Consider the following 15,907-nt stretch of genomic DNA (forward strand, 5'->3'; position numbering starts at 1 on the left):
CACCTGGCGTCCACTTGTGCGCGCTGAGCGTCCACTGGTGCGCGCCGAGCGTCCACTGGTGCGCGCCGAGCGTCCACTGGTGCGCGCCGAGCGTCCACTAAAACTCGCTGAGCGTCCACTGGCGCTCGCGAAACTTGCACCGAGTCACGTTCGGCGTCCACTAAAGCGCGTTTGACTTTCACAGAAGCGCGCTCGGCATCTAAAGAAACTCGCTTCTTATCCACAAGTTTCGTAGCAGCGGAAACAACCGCTTCACGAGAGCGAGAAACGAATTTCTCGCCTCCTCTAGAAAGTTGCTGGGGAGCAGAACGAACTCTAGAGGGAGACTCAAACGGAGAGAGAGACGAGCGAGGAGAGGGAGAAGGAGAACGCCTCGACCTCTTCACAGGAAGATTGTCATCCTTCTTACGGCGACGTGGAACAGTCTCTCTCGAAGGAAAAACATCTCGAAGTTGCTGCTGAAGAGACTGGAGAATCTTGCTTGTAGGTGAAGCCTCCTTTTCTGGGGAGGGGCTGATCCTGTGAGCAGGAGAGTGGCGAGGGGACGCCTTCTTGCTACTCCCAGGAACCGCCACTTCACGCACCTTAGAGCGACTGCGGCGCTCGAAAGAAACATCTAGGGAAGACTCCGCCTCCGAATAATCCTTACGCTTCTTCTGCGGAGGAAAAGCAGCAAAACGCACTATCAGGCGACGAGCAAAGTTCCGGAGAACAACTTGGACGTGAAGCGTCCCGAACGCGAGCCGTCCTTTTCAGACGGACGTGATGCGGTATGAGAGCTCCACCCCTTGCGCGGGGAGGAAGCTTCAGAAGAAGAAAAGCACTCCTTGAGAAGACGTGCACGCGCACGCTCTTGGCAGTCTGGGTAGGTTCGTCAGAAGCTGCCGAAGGCACGCCAGATCGGTGGGGGTTCCTCGTAACCCTCCTTCGACTTTCGACATGCTCTCTCCCCGTAATCTGGGAGTCAAGCAGAGGTCTAGGTCTAGAGGCGGAATGAGGCCGATCTGACGCACCCTCCACTACACAAGGGGCACTTTCACTGCACTTCTCTTCACTTTTGCTCTCCAGAGCTAACACTTTTGATTCTAAGTTACGAATCGATTCAAGAATTAGCGATAATGTATTACCTTCTACCGACACTGTCTCAGGGGCCGGAGGCAACACTACAGGGGTAGGAGCATAATCTACAGAAGGAGGGTTAGCAGGAGAATAATTTAATCTTGCCTACCTGCACTCCTGGAGGAGACCTCCTTAACCTATCTCGCTCAAGTTTCTTAAGATAGGTTTCATACGCCTTCCATTCCGACTCTGTTAGTCTTTCACACTCCTTACAACGACTTTCAAACGTACATTCATTCCCCCTGCAAACTTTACAAACAGAATGTGGGTCTACTGAAGCTTTCAGTAGCCTACCTCTACATTCAGACATGGAACAAAATCTAGCGCTAGCAGAACTAGACCCTGACATCTTGATCAAAGAAAAATCAATACCAAATTCAAATCAAACCAAAGTCAACGTGTGCCAAGCCACCGATCCAATTCAGATACCAAAGAAAAACCAAAAGGGATACTCAAGTAGCTAGTAAGTTTCCAAAATCTGGACGGAGGTGCTGCAAACAGGTGTTTCCAGCACCGGCGACAGAAAAATTATGAATAGAAAATGGGAATGATTCCTGATACCCGCCTCCCAGCGGCGGGAATGGGTACTAACCACCTGACTCCCACTGCGTGTGTCGTAAGTGTTTAAATTTCTGTCGGATTCGGAAAAATACAGCTATATATATATCTGCAGGTAAGTTTCATGAACAAAGATACTAGTATAGTATTATATTTGGGAAGGAAACCTAGTAAACATCAAACATTTAATTAAAAATTATGGCCACATCAGCAGTTTAATTTATACTAAAGTTTCTCTATTTTTCTAATGATTCCCTTTTCAGTACAGAAAAATCATATAACAGTTGTCCAATATTCATTTCATGAAAGAGGAGGTACAGGCACTTTTGGGAACATATTCATTTCATTGCTTTCATGCTGAGGTGGCAGGTGTAAAGGTGGTTTTAACCCTGTGAGGTCCTCTTTCTTCTACAAACAGTTTGAAGGTTCAGATTACTTTAAATAGTTTTTGAATAAATTGCATAGTCCAAATTCCTAGAGAAGCTAGGATATTTAATTTTATTTTAAAGTACTTGTCATACCAAGTACTGAAGTTTTATATATCTAGCTACCTATATCTGAAATCTACTAAATTTGGTAACTACAACCTACCAATGGATTTTCTACCAATGCACAAAAATTTAAATAGGTATTGTACCATCAAACTTATCACAAACTGAATTGGAAGCTAATATACTTTGGAGCTAATAACTATGCAAACCAATAATTTTCTCACCCATTTCAGCAGGCTGCGGGACATTTAGTCTCTTTAGAAGAGTGCGGTTGTACCATCCTTCAATGTTGTTTTTTATAATTACTGATCTCTGCTGGATGTTATCAAGTTCATCGAGAAGCCTGAAGCATCTACGACAAAGGGCTTTCGAAAAAACCTGAAATGTACAAATCAACAGTAATATCCAAGAAATAAAGTCTGTTTGAATACAACCAGCAAAACTGACAAACAAAAAATGCTGAAAAATACTTATCCAAACAACCAAATAGACTAAAAAAAAAAATATCAAGCAGCAAAACAGCAAGTTTTTGGAATAACACTTAAGGAACAGGACTGTAACCCAGGCAATTATCAAACTTCTGGTATCAAACTGAACAACTTTATTTGAGTGTTATTACTAAAGGTCTTATCTTTCTAGACATCTTCACTGACAGTCCTGTCTTTCTAAAAGTTATGTGAAAATATCTGCGAGCCTTTAACAACAAAAAGACACTCAAGAAGTGATACAGCTGGCCATCACAGGACTTGAAGAAACTTATGTGCACATGACAAAACTTGGAGTGTCTGGGATTTGTGAAGAGTACTGCAACAAATGATAATCTAATAAGTTTTGTTATTCCCAAATTCAAATACGTTCCAAAGGCTTCATATACATAATAATTTAAGAAATTACCTGTGAACTATCCAAAGGTGACTTTACTATGGAAGACAGCACCTCAGAGAGCTTCTGATGTGTATGAGAAGTAACACTTGATTCCTGGAAGAGGTCTTCAACATAGTTTTCAGCTGAATTCTTGATAACACGATCACAGATCTGAAAGATAGTGAAACAACTAATATATATGTATAGAGTATTCAGTCAACATATACTAGTACTGAAAGTCAAGTTCAACCAATTACTTAAGGAATCTGTAAATAGATATTAATGACACAATTAAAGGTGGTTATGATAATATCTGTGGTAGCTTCAAAATTAATAATAATAATACTGAGCTGGAAATGTGGACCAGTAGTGGGGGGATTAAAATGAATACTCAATGTAAAATCATCCACTCATTTGATCGTGTTAAGTTGTCTCATTTATCAGCATCTTTCTAATGGTATTTACCATTTGTCTCAATAATATCTATAATTACACTTTCCACAAGATAAAAAATGTACAACAAAGCTACAAAATGATACCAAATTTACAGTCACATCAGCAAATTAACTTACCAAGCAAACTAGTGATGATAAGGATAATGATGGTCTTGGTCGTTCAATAACTAAAACTTGCATTTTAGCATCTTCCACCACTTGACTAACAGTGGTGGCAATGTCTGTATTTTCATCCATGTTTCTGGTCACTACCTGTAACAATTGGTCCTGAAATTAAACAGAAGAGAGGTTTCAATAATCATCTCATGTTAGTAAAATATTTTTTATGAAAAACAGAATTAAGTCATGATATCAACTCAATTATTCCCCTTTATGACTAAAACAAATGATTAGTATGAGTTAAGATTATGCACAATGCTGTTTGCCAATACTGTAATAAAATATAGTAATAAAATAATGTACACATAAAAATCAGGAGTCACTGACACAGAATTATTCCTGATACCAGCTACACCTAACATTCACAATTACAGTGTATACTATCAAAGTGAAAAAACCATTGGAAAATAGGAGCTAAAATAGGTGTAGGGGTCACATGGTTGGGCCTAGGCTAACCCTCTACTGAAGAAACAAGGATTTCAGAGGGAATACAGTGGACCCCAGCATTCACGGCTTCAGTTAATTGAACATTTTTCTGTGGAACGTATCTCCAAATATATTGTGGAACAGAGATGAAATGTTGATTGAAGATGATGATGATGAATTAGCTGTGCAGTCCGATGAATGATTGCAAAAGCAGAGTTACATCTCCTCTACGGCTGTTGCTTCTGCTTTTTCAATCAGTTCATCCACCAACTGCACTTCTTCAGGGGCTTCAGGAGGCTTTGGAGGGTCTTTTTTCATGGTATGGTGATAGCCAGCTGCTGTTGCTGCTTCTTCATGGTGATGAAGAGGTTATAATAGGGTGCCAAAATCCCATTAAGACAATATGAAAAGTCTAGGGAGCATTGCAAATTAAGATCCCATGCCCCAGTCATCTCCTACAGCTCCTTGGCCAGCCTCAAAAGTCAGGACAGATGTTCCACAGACAGGCTCTCATCTCATCCTCCTCCTTGTCCCCATCCCCTGAACCTGCCGCTTCTTCTTCCTCACAGACAGACTTAATCAGCTCTTCCAAATCCTGGTCTGTCAGGGGGTCAGAGTGGGCATCAAGGTGTTGATAGTTATGGAAAATGCTGATCGTCACCCGAGTCCAGCTTCAGTTCCTCCTTGCCAACACCATTTCTCTCCTCCAGCCTAAGGACCAGACTGTGATCTGTGCCTTCAAGGCACTCTGCACCCAGAACTCCCTCGAGCACCTTTTGAATAAAATAGACACTGACAATGAATTTATGCTGAAGAAATATGTATTGGCATAAATTCACAATAGCCACGTCTGACCATCATAGACTGATCATTGAAAGTTATGAAAAAGGAGACCCTTCATGCATGCTGGAAAAAGCTGTGGCGGGAGTGTGTTCACAATTATACTGGCTTCTCTCCTGAATAAATTTAACGTTTAGCCTGTGATAACGCAGTCCCATCGGTGGGGGTACTTAGTGGAGAAGGCTCAGATGACATCACCAAGAATGAAATAGGAACCCTCACTGATGCCCATTCTGACCCCCTGACAGTCCAGACCAGGATTCAGAAGAGCTGGCAAAGTTTGCCAGCAAGGAAAAAGACATGCCAGGTTCAGGGGACAGGGATGAGGATGAGGGCACCTTTGGAACGTCTGTTCTGACTAAGAGGATAATCAAGGAGGCGCAGGAGTCGGCTTTGGAATGAGGTCCTTATATGGAATGCTCCATAAAATTCACAAATTCCCTTGATGCATCAATGGCACCTTATAATAACACCCTCGTCAGCATGGAGAAGCAGCAAAGCCTGAGAAAGTGACTGAAGAAGGGGAAGAGGCACCCCCAGAGGAGATTCAACTCTGCTTTGTTGTGCAGTCATATCTTCATTGTCATTCATCAAACTGCACGGCTAACTCATCACTTCAATCAACATTCATCACTGGCAAGTACCCGTATAATTTACGTAATCTAAAACTTTTCATTATTTCGTATATATTTTTTCAATGTATATTTAAATACCGTATTGAAATATGAAATTGTTAAGATACAATAAAGTTTTACACATACTTACCTGGCAGATATATACTTAGCTAATGTCTCTGACGTCCGACAGAATTCAAAACTCGCGGCACACGCTACAGGTAGGTCAGGTGATCAACCCCCTACCGCCGACGGGTGGGTGGCGGTAATAGGAATCATTCCGTTTTCTGACAGAATTTTTCTTCCCCCTATCCCCTGAGGGGAGGACGGGTGGGCCATTAAACGTATATATCTGCCAGGTAAGTATGTGTAAAACTTTATTGTATCTTAACAATTTCATTTTTACACATGCAACTTACCCGGCAGATATATACTTAGCTGATTGGCACCCTTGGAGGAGAGTAAGAGATAGTTACTCAATATGAATAGCATTCAAAAAACAGGAAACAACTTTTGTTGTAGGTACTATAAATAAACTTAAATACCTTGATTCCTACCTTATTGGGCAGAAGACTTCATGAGTACTGTCTATGAGTCTGCTTGCCTCAAGAGTTCCAGTGAGGATGAGACCTGTCACTGAGAACTCTTCTGGATCATGTCAATGGGGGCTAGCCCGCTTACTCGACAGAGCCTTATTTCGGATCGTACCAATGGGGCCTATCCCACTTACACGGTAGAGCCTTCACCTTTGTCATATCAACGGGGACTAACCCTCTTACAAGACAGAGCCTAGGTCCAAACCATTAAAAGGAGCATGAAACAACAATCTCGACCACCTGACCACACTACTTTGTTATACACTACAATTTGAAAGTGGTACTTTTCCCTGACCAATTTCAATCGACCATAAAAAACAACACCACAAGATTAAAATTCCTAATCTATCTAAACTAAGCTAGATTGGTTTCAGCCCCCTGTCCCAGCACCGAATCCGCAGACACGTAAGGTCCGAGAGAGAAGCACTTATCATAAGTCACACGTACATCTCTCAAATAGTTAGACGCAAACACAGAATTGCATCTCCAATATGTGGATCCAATTAAGACCTGTAACGACATATTCCTGTGAAAAGCTAAGGAGGTTGCCACAGCTCTGACCTCATGTGCTTTAACTCTCATCTGTCCGAGATGTTCCTCTTCACAGGAAATATGTGCTTCTGTAATAATATCTCTGATAAAGAATGCCTGTGCATTCTTCGACATCGTTCTTCTCGGATCTCTTACTGAGCACCAAAGGCTCTCTGAGTTTCCTCCCATTTGCTTTTTCCTCTCTAGATAGAACTTGAGGATCCTTACCGGACACAAGGTTCTCTCTATCTCTCTCCCTACCAGGGAAGTCAATCCTTTAACTTCAAACGTCCTTGGCCAAGGCTTAGAAGGATTCTCATTTTTTGCTAAAAATAGGGGGTTAAATGAACACACTGCAGAATCCTTCCTGAAGCCCACTGTGCCTTCTAAAGCCTGGAGTTCACTTATTCTTTTAGCTGATGCTAATGCAAAGAGGAAAATAGATTTCCTAGTCAAGTCCCTAAACGATGAGTTATTGGGAGGTTCAAATTTATCTGACATGAGAAACCTTAGCACCACATCCAGGTTCCAGCTGGGTGGTCTAGCTGTCTTGGACTTCGAAGTTTCGAATGATTTAATCAAATCGTGTAGGTCCTTGTCATCCGTGATGTTTAGTCCTGTATGTCTAAACACCAAGGAAAGCATACTTTTATAACCTTTTATAGTCGAGACTGCAAGGTTACATTTTTGTCTCAAATACAACAGGAAATCTGCTATTTCCGTCACAGAGGTACTGGAAGAGGATACATTCTGATTCCTGGCCCACCTTCGGAACACTTCCCACTTCGACTGGTACACGCATATAGTTGAAGGTCTCCTGGCTCTTGCAATTGCCTTTGCGGCGCGCGTGAAAACCCTTCGCTCTGACGAGTCCTTCGACAGTCTGAAGGCAGTCAGACCGAGCGCGGGGAGGTTTTTGTGGTATCTGTCGAAGTGGGGCTGTCTGAGAAGATCGTTCCGTAAAGGAAGGTACCTTGGAAAATCTATCATCATTCCAGTACCTCTGTGAACCCACTCTTGAGCTGGCCAAAATGGGGCGATTAGGGTCAATTTCGCTCCTTTCGTCAAAACAAACTTCCTTATGACGTCTCCTATGATCTTGAAAGGAGGAAAAGCGTAGCCGTCTATTCCTTCCCAATTTAGGAGGAGGCCGTCTATTGCTACTGCCCTTGGATCCGAAATTGGAGAGCAGTAGTTCTCCAGTGGCATTCCAAATGAGTTGCAAACAGGTCTATGTTTGACCTTCCCCATAGGCTCCAAATCTGATTGCAGACCTCTGAGTGCAGGGTCCACTCCGTGGAAATGACTTGATCTTTCCTGCTCAACAAGTCTGCTCTGACGTTCTTCTCGCCTTGGATAAACCTCGTTAAGAGCGTGATGTTCCGCTCCTTTGACCATAGAAGAAGCTCTTTCGCCTTCTTGTACAGTGAGAGGGAGAGTCCCCCCCCGTTTTCTTATGTAGGCTAGAGCTGTCGTGTTGTCTGAATTTACCTGCAACACTGAGTTCGCGACTTGGGATTCCCACTGTCTGAGAGCTAGATGCACTGCCACTAACTCTTTCTCGTTGATGTGCCAGGACACCTGTTCCCCACTCCAGGTGCCTGACACTTCTCTCGGGCCCAACGTCGCCCCCATCCCATTTCCGAAGCGTCTGTAAACAACACTAGGGAGGGGTTCGGTAACTGCAGCGATAGTCCCTCGTTTAGTCTGCCTGGTTCTAACCACCAGCTGAGGTTTTCCTTTATTTCTCTGGACAGAGGAAAAGATTCCCACAGATCCTGATTCCTCTGGTCCCAATTCTCCTTCAAGAAGAATTGAAGTGGTCTTATGTGAAGCCTCCCTAGAGAAACGAACTGTTCCAATGAGGAGAGTCCCCAGAAGACTCATCCATTCCCTCGCGGAACATTGTTCTTTCTCTAGGAAGGTCTTCACTTTTAGAATGCACCGTTCCTGTCTTTCTATGGACGGAAACACTTGAAAACCCCGAGAATCCATCAGAATCCCCAGATAGACAATGCTTTGCTAGGGGATCCATCTGGGATTTCCCGAGGTTCACTAACGTCCCAGGGACTGAGTCAGATCCAACGTCGATCTTAGGTCCTCCAGACACTGATCCCTGGATTGAGAGCGAATCAGCCAATCGTCGAGATACAGAGATATCCTTATTCCTTTTAATGTAGCCAATGTGCTACGTTTTTCATCAATCCCGTGAAAACTTGGGGAGCTGTGGAAAGACCGAAACAAAGGGCGCGAAACTGAAATACTTGGCCCTGTACCATAAATCTTAGGTACTTCTGGACGAGGGATGGAAGGGTACATGAAAAGTAGGCATCTTGCAGATCCAATGACACCATCCAATCCCCTTGTCTTAGCGCTGAAAGAACTGAAGACGTCGTCTCCATTGTGAACGTTGTTTTGATCAGAAAGTGATTCAGGGCGCTTACGTCCAGCACTGGTCTCCACTCCCCGAGGCTTTTGGTACCAGAAAGAGGCGATTGTAAAAGCCTGGAGATTGAATGTCTAATACCTTTTCTATAGCCTTCTTTTCTAACATCTGTTGCACCAGATGTAATAGTGCTTGGTTCTTTAAAGGATCTCTGTATCTTGCCGCTAACTCCATTTGGAGTGGTGGTTAAGGGAGGTTTTTCCCTGAAGGGGATCAGGTATCCTCTCTCGAGGATAGAGAGGGACCAGTTGTCCGCCCCTCTCTGAGCCCAGACCTTCGCGAACCTCAAAAGTCTGGCTCCTACTGGAGTCTGGAGGACTCCTGTCTCACTGCGGCTTTGAGAATGGTCTTCGAGAAGATCGTCCTCTCTTAAAAGGCCTTCTACTCTTAAGTGCGGGTCTCGAGGTTGTTCTTCTCGAAAGGGCTGTTGGAAGGACACTTTATTCGTTGCTCCCTCTCTCTTAGCCATCGGCACAGCAGGTTTAAGCCTCTTGGCGGACTGGGCAAGAAGATCTTGCGTAGCCTTCTCCGAAAGTGACCTAGAAATGTCCCTCACTGTCTCCTGAGGAAACAGGTATTCCGAGAGTGGGGAAAAAAGCAAAGAGGCTCTCTGTAAGGGAGAAACAGACTTGGAGAGAAACGAGCTGTAAACTGATCTCTTTTTGAGCACTCCTGCTCCAAAGAGAGAGGCTACTTCTGTGGATCCATCCATGACTGCCTTGTCCAGGCATGAAAGGACACTGGATAACACCTCCATCGTCACAAACTCCGGATCCTGCGCTCTTTTTGCTAGAGCTCCTAAAGCCCAATCCATGAAGTTGAAGACTTCTAAAGTGCGAAATAGACCCTTGAGTAAATGGTCCATCTCGCACATTCCCCAAGACGCTTTAGCTGACAGTAGAGAGCGTCTCCTAGATGAGTCCACCAGAGCAGAAAAATCCGCGTTTGCAGAAGCCGGAAGGCCTAACCCCATGGGTTCCTTCGTGTCGTACCAGACACCCGGCTTACCTGTTAATCTAGACGGAGGGCACAAAAACACCGTCTTACCTGCCTCCTTCTTAACCAGGAGCCAGTTCTCCAGATTCTTAATGGCCTTTCTCATAGAGAGAGTTGGCCGCATCTTGACAAAAGAGGGGGATTTTGCCAACTTAGTACTAGATAGCAGAGATCCTGGAGAAGGAGGATCAGCCGAACACAGCGAGTCCCCAAACTCCTGAAGTAGTAATGCTGAAAGTCTCTTATAATCAGAGATTTCTACTTCTTTCGTTTCTTCCTCCTCCGAGACTTCCTCCAAGGTTACATTCGGAGAGGGAGACTTCTTAGGTGAAGAAGTCCTGGCAGGTATGCGACTCTTATCCTTCAAGAGTTCGCCAGATGAAGCCTCCAGTTCAATACCCGAGATATGTTTCCTCGGCAAAGAAAAAACCTCCGCTCTCTGCCGCTCCACAGGTTCTTGATACCTGATAGGAGAGGATCTAGAGCCCTACCTCCTCAGGCTCTTGGTGCCTATCCGGTGAAACTCGTTTCTACTCTCGAGCGCCTACTATGAGTAGGGCGCGAAATCCAAAGTCAGGATCCTTTCAGGCTCTTGGCGCCTGTGAGGAGAGGCGCTTGCGCTACTCTTCTGTGACTCCCAGGAGTAGGGCGCGAGTCTGACAAGAGGCTCTTTAAGGCTCCTGAATCTTACGAGGAGAGGCGTAAGAGCCTACTCCTGATCTTCTTCCAGGAGTAGGGCGCGAATCCCTGGCAAGGCTCTTCTTAGGCTCTTGCTGCCTTTGAGGAGAGGAGCTTGCGCCTACTCTTGATCGTCTTACAGGAGTAGGGCTGCGAATCCAAGAATTAGGCTCCTTTCAGGCTCTTGACGCCTGCTAGGAGATTGGAAAGCGTCCATTCTAAATACTCTTCCAGGAGTAGGGCGCGAACCCATGTTTAGGTTCTTCCTAAAATCTTGGAACCTTCTAGGAGAGGCGCTTGACTCCCTTGAGTTAAGCCTATCATGAGCTCTCGAGTAACTTAAAGGGCTTCTATCATCCAGGAGTCCTATCGAACGTTGGCGCCTTCTAGAAAAGTCATCCTTCGAAGGAGAGCCCTTCTCGCTTCTATCCCTCTGAGCAGAGAGTCCCCTCTCTCGTTCCTTCCTTCCACTTGAAGAGGAGATCCTACTCCTGGGAGATCGTTTGACAGATACAAACCGATCACTACCTTCTCGCATGAAGACTTTCTCCTTACTCCTACCAGGAGAGGATCTAGAGCCTACTTCTTGGCGCTTTGCGCTATGACTCTTCTTACGCGGGGAATACAATTTTCCCTGTCTAGACGAAGTATCAAAGGAGTCGTCTACTCTCGGGGGAGAATAGGTTCTTACTGGTGAAGATCGCCTACTATACTCCTCCTTCCTACTAGGAGAAGGTCTCCTAACAGAACTCTTAACTGGAAGAGAGGCGTCCTTCCTGCGAGAAGGCTCCTTGCGCCTACTAGTTGAAAGAGAGCCTACTAAAGAAGAGAGATTCGCTTGAAGGTCCAACAGGAATTTCTTAGTAGAGGACCGAATCCCTTCTGGTGAAGATTCAGGAGACTTCATAGCCTTCTTAGGCGCAGGAGAATACTCCGGAAAAGGCTCCGGGCTGGAGTCAAGAGCGCCTTCTCCTGACGGTTTCCAGGCTCTCTTGAGAGGGCGCGATTTGGAAGATGAGCTCCATCCTCGCTTAGGAGAGGACGAATCAGAGTCGGAAAAACACTTCCTTAAGAGGCTTTTCCTATAGCTCTCTACAGCAGCCTGGGACGAGCCTACAGGATCTGCTGAAGGGACGCCTGACCGTTGGGGATACTCTACATCCCCCTTGCGGCTTTCGACATTCCTCCTCCCTTGGGCATGGGAGTCTGAAAGAGGTCTAGGCCTAGGAGCGATGCGGAGTCGGTCAGACGCCCCCTCCACTGCACTGGGGACACTGCACACGTCACTAAACACTTCACCCTTACCTTGGTCTATATCTCGCAATTGCTGTTGCAAATTGCGGATTGACGCTTCCACAGCGGCTCTCTCGGCAGACGCATCTGCGGGTTTGCTGCGGGGGGAAGGAGCTGAAACCAAAAAGGAAGATGGCGAAGCTACTGCAGGGTTAGAAATACTATCCTGTTCCGCAGAACAGGATCTACTTGAACTTCTAGCTGAAGCTTTTCTAATCCTATCCTTTTCTAATTTTTTCACGTATGCAGTTAGCTCTTTCCATTGCACTTCAGTTAAGCTCTCGCATACATCACATGTATCCTTAACTGAACAATCCCTTCCCCTACATTTTACACAAACAGTATGAGGATCCAAAGTCGCCTTAGGCAACCTCACCTTGCATCCTTCATTTACACATACTCTAAACAGAGTTCCAGGTGTTAAATCAGACATATTATCCAACTAAATCCAAAAAACAGCGTATGCCAACAACCAAAGATCAAATACTTCCCAAATAATCCTCGGCGAAGCAAGCAAGAAATTCTAAGCAGGAGCTACCAACAAAGTTGTTGTCAGCACCGGCGACAGAAAAATTCTGTCAGAAAACGGGAATGATTCCTATTACCGCCACCCAGCGGCGGTAGGGGGTGATCACCTGACCTACCTGTAGCGTGTGCCGCGAGTTTTGAATTCTGTCGGACGTCAGAGACATTAGCTAAGTATATCTGCCGGGTAAGTTGCATGTGTAAAAACAGTACTTAATGTACCAATGTCACCCTTACCTACGTTAAAAGAAAACTGTAAAGCTTCAATACCATATGGAGGAAAATTTGCGTGCCTGAATATGTACAAGGCTAACTTGATAAGATTTTGCCTTGGTACAGTAATAGTTGTAGGTGTTCACACGATATATTTTTTAAAGGTACAGTAATGTTGTGAGATGACTTTGTAATGATGTTGTAAGATGACTATAATGATATTAAAGCATTTAAGGATGATAGTTTAAGGTATATTTGGTGTTTGAATGATTAAAATAAGCAGTTATTAGCATTTTTAGAGGGGGGGGTGGTTGTGGTCCCTAAACCCCCCGCAAATACTGGGGTCAACTGTATGACCTAACCAGACCTACCTTACCCAAAGACCCCACAAAAAAGCTGTGACCCTCTGCCAATGCAGTGAGGGCTAAGGGCTACTACCTATAGCAGGCATTCTTGTAATAGGTAGGCAATTTCAGAGGGTGCAACCTATGACCTAACCTGATCTACCCTCAACCCCCGTCCCCACAAAAAAGCTGTGACCCTCTGCCAATGCAGTGAGGGGTAAAGGCTACTAGCCTATAGCAGACATTCCAGTAATATACTAGGTAGGTAATTTAAGAGGGTACACCCTATGACCTAAATAGATCTACTTTTACCTAACCTAACCTTAGACACCATGTGCTAATGTGGCTGAGAGTGTTTCACTCCCCTGCACCCCCAAATAGCAGGCTGGGAGTGAGTGAATATCCTCAGAACGCCGATTTTTACAGGAAAAAATATCCGCGGACTGCAGATTTACAGGGGTAAAAGTTTGTTAATGTGTGCTGTCAGTTAGAATGTGGTGGAACGGCACTTCACGCCTTACTCGCACATTTAAATATTCTTGGAAAGCTAATTTGTCCTGGCAAGAGGTAGGCCATTCTTTCGCTGCACACACTAGCCACAGGATTAAGATCAACTGGGTCTGGGTACTTAGACAGTAGGAGCTGTAACTGCGTACCGTGGATATAGAGTAAAAAACCGCATGGTACAGGGGTGGACCATGTACGATCAATGTGTACAACCCCAAAAAAAGTACATTACAACGCGTCCTGACATCGGAGATGGGCATCAGACGCGACTTCTTGTTGGTGAGAAACGGCGCAGAAGACCTCTACTCCGGTGTCAGGACGCGTTATAATGTACTTTTCTTGGGGTTGTACACATTGCTCGTACATGGTCCACCCCTGAACCATGCGGTTTTTTACCCTAAAAACTATCCACAGGCTGTGCTCCCAAATGAGTAAGGGATCTGGCCTACAATCCAGCAATAAATAGGTAGTACCTACTAGTATCTATTGGCCAAAGAGTCTGCAGTATGGTAAGCCTTACCTAGCTAGGCTAGAACTAGTGACACTAGCCTAGGTTATCTGTAAATGTAACAAGTTATTAAGCTAAAGTACGTAAGTTTCTAAGCCTACAACAAACTGACATTCAGCTAAAAATAGAGATTGTGTCTAACTTGTTCTGAGGAATAGGTAACCTAAATTAGTAGGTCTGGGTGTCTCTAGCTTAGGTATTGACGACGTAGGTCAACCGTAAAATAAAATAAGATTCTTTACATCTAAATTATAATTCAGTACTCAAGCACTCAATAAAGCAGAATAACTACATTTATTAAGCCTTTATCAAACAATAGCATGGGACCGCATTTCCCGGGACTAAGGGCTTGTGAAAAGTGCTACTGAAATACAGTTGTAAACAAAAAGCTACGAACTAAGGGGAGTACATTTTTACAAACATTTTTAATACTATTCCTTTTCTCTTTACTTAATTTATCTTTCAGTAACATGCATTTCACTAGTTTAAATCTTAAATAACATTATTATAATACCTCATTTCGAACATTTCGTTGTTAAATAACGTGGTATTCCAAAGAATAATACCTTTAGTCCACAGTTACAAAGAGGACACTTGGATATGGTATCGTCGTACCGAGAATTCAAAGTTGTCATTTATATATATATAGTGTATATATAAATATAATCTATATGTATATATTATATAATATAATATATATATATATATATATATTATATATGATATATATAATATATATATATATATATATATATATATACTATAGATATATATATATAGATATATATATATCATATATATACACTATATATATATAAAAAAACCATAAAAACCTATATATATATAATATATATATATATATATATATATAGGTTTTTTTGCCACGAAGTTAAAAATGAAAAAGCGAGATAGCCAAGTACTTTCGGTCCTGTTCGGACCCTTTACTGTGCCTCAGTAAAGGGTCCGAACAGGACCGAAAGTACTTGGCTATCTCGCTTTTTCATTTCTTCCTTCGTGGCAAAAAACCTTTATTTATACATAGCATCACGTTTTATATGCTTCGTGATCAAGTTATTCATATATATATATATATAATATATATATATATATATATATATATATATATACATATATAAGAGAAAGAGACTCTGTATAACAATAGGGGTATTATCTATATTTCTTTTATTTTGCTTAATATTTCCTCTATTACATTGCCTAGACTGTTTCACCCATACGTACGTATTTGTATCCTATGCCTTTCCAAACATACTTCGTATGCCCATGTTAGACTGTCAATCACACGATTACCACCGGACTATAGCATCCTACTTGCATTCCAATCAATTATTTGTGTAATTTTATTCCTGAACAGTGAACAGCATCAACCAGAGACTGCATCCGCTTCAGACAGCATCTAAGCACTTACAAGTTTAATACTCATCAATAAATCTTTCTCCATTTACTAGGCCATTAGATTGTTCTCTTATTCTACGTGAAGTTTTTATTCCCATTTTCATTACGTGCATATCTTATTAAACTTTTTTTTTTTTTTATCTTTTTCCTCTTGACTACCTTTTCGAATTCTGCAACACTTATACCAATATTGTGATCCAATATCTCTGATCAGTATCAAATACCATCCTTATCTTAGTTATTATAAATATCAAAATGGAAAATTGCTATTCAAAACCACACCAAAATTAGTATATCTTCAAACCGGCTTAAATTAGGAGGTATAAATGTG

General features: G+C 43.2%; 1 protein-coding gene across 6 annotated transcripts in view; it reads right to left on the reverse strand.

Moving 5' to 3' along the window:
* Positions 1-14,775, reverse strand: part of LOC135208721 (endothelial zinc finger protein induced by tumor necrosis factor alpha-like) — a 55,844-nt gene extending 41,069 nt beyond the window's left edge. For 2 of the 6 annotated variants that reach the window (XM_064241207.1, XM_064241204.1), the window contains exons 1-4: positions 14,456-14,538; positions 3,605-3,754; positions 3,063-3,203; positions 2,393-2,546 (exon numbers count right to left, since the gene is read on the reverse strand). In XM_064241207.1, the coding sequence (XP_064097277.1) occupies positions 2,393-2,546; positions 3,063-3,203; positions 3,605-3,754; positions 14,456-14,485 (475 nt within the window). In that variant the 5' untranslated portion in view covers positions 14,486-14,538. Of the gene's footprint in view, positions 1-2,392; positions 2,547-3,062; positions 3,204-3,604; positions 3,755-14,455; positions 14,539-14,677 lie in introns of those variants that run through there. The other 4 variants (XM_064241208.1, XM_064241205.1, XM_064241206.1 and 1 more) reach the window with 4 other exon arrangements.
* Between the last annotated feature and the right edge of the window lie 1,132 nt (positions 14,776-15,907).

The sequence above is a fragment of the Macrobrachium nipponense genome, chromosome 35 (assembly GCF_015104395.2).
Source record: "Macrobrachium nipponense isolate FS-2020 chromosome 35, ASM1510439v2, whole genome shotgun sequence".
NCBI lineage: Eukaryota > Metazoa > Arthropoda > Malacostraca > Decapoda > Palaemonidae > Macrobrachium > Macrobrachium nipponense.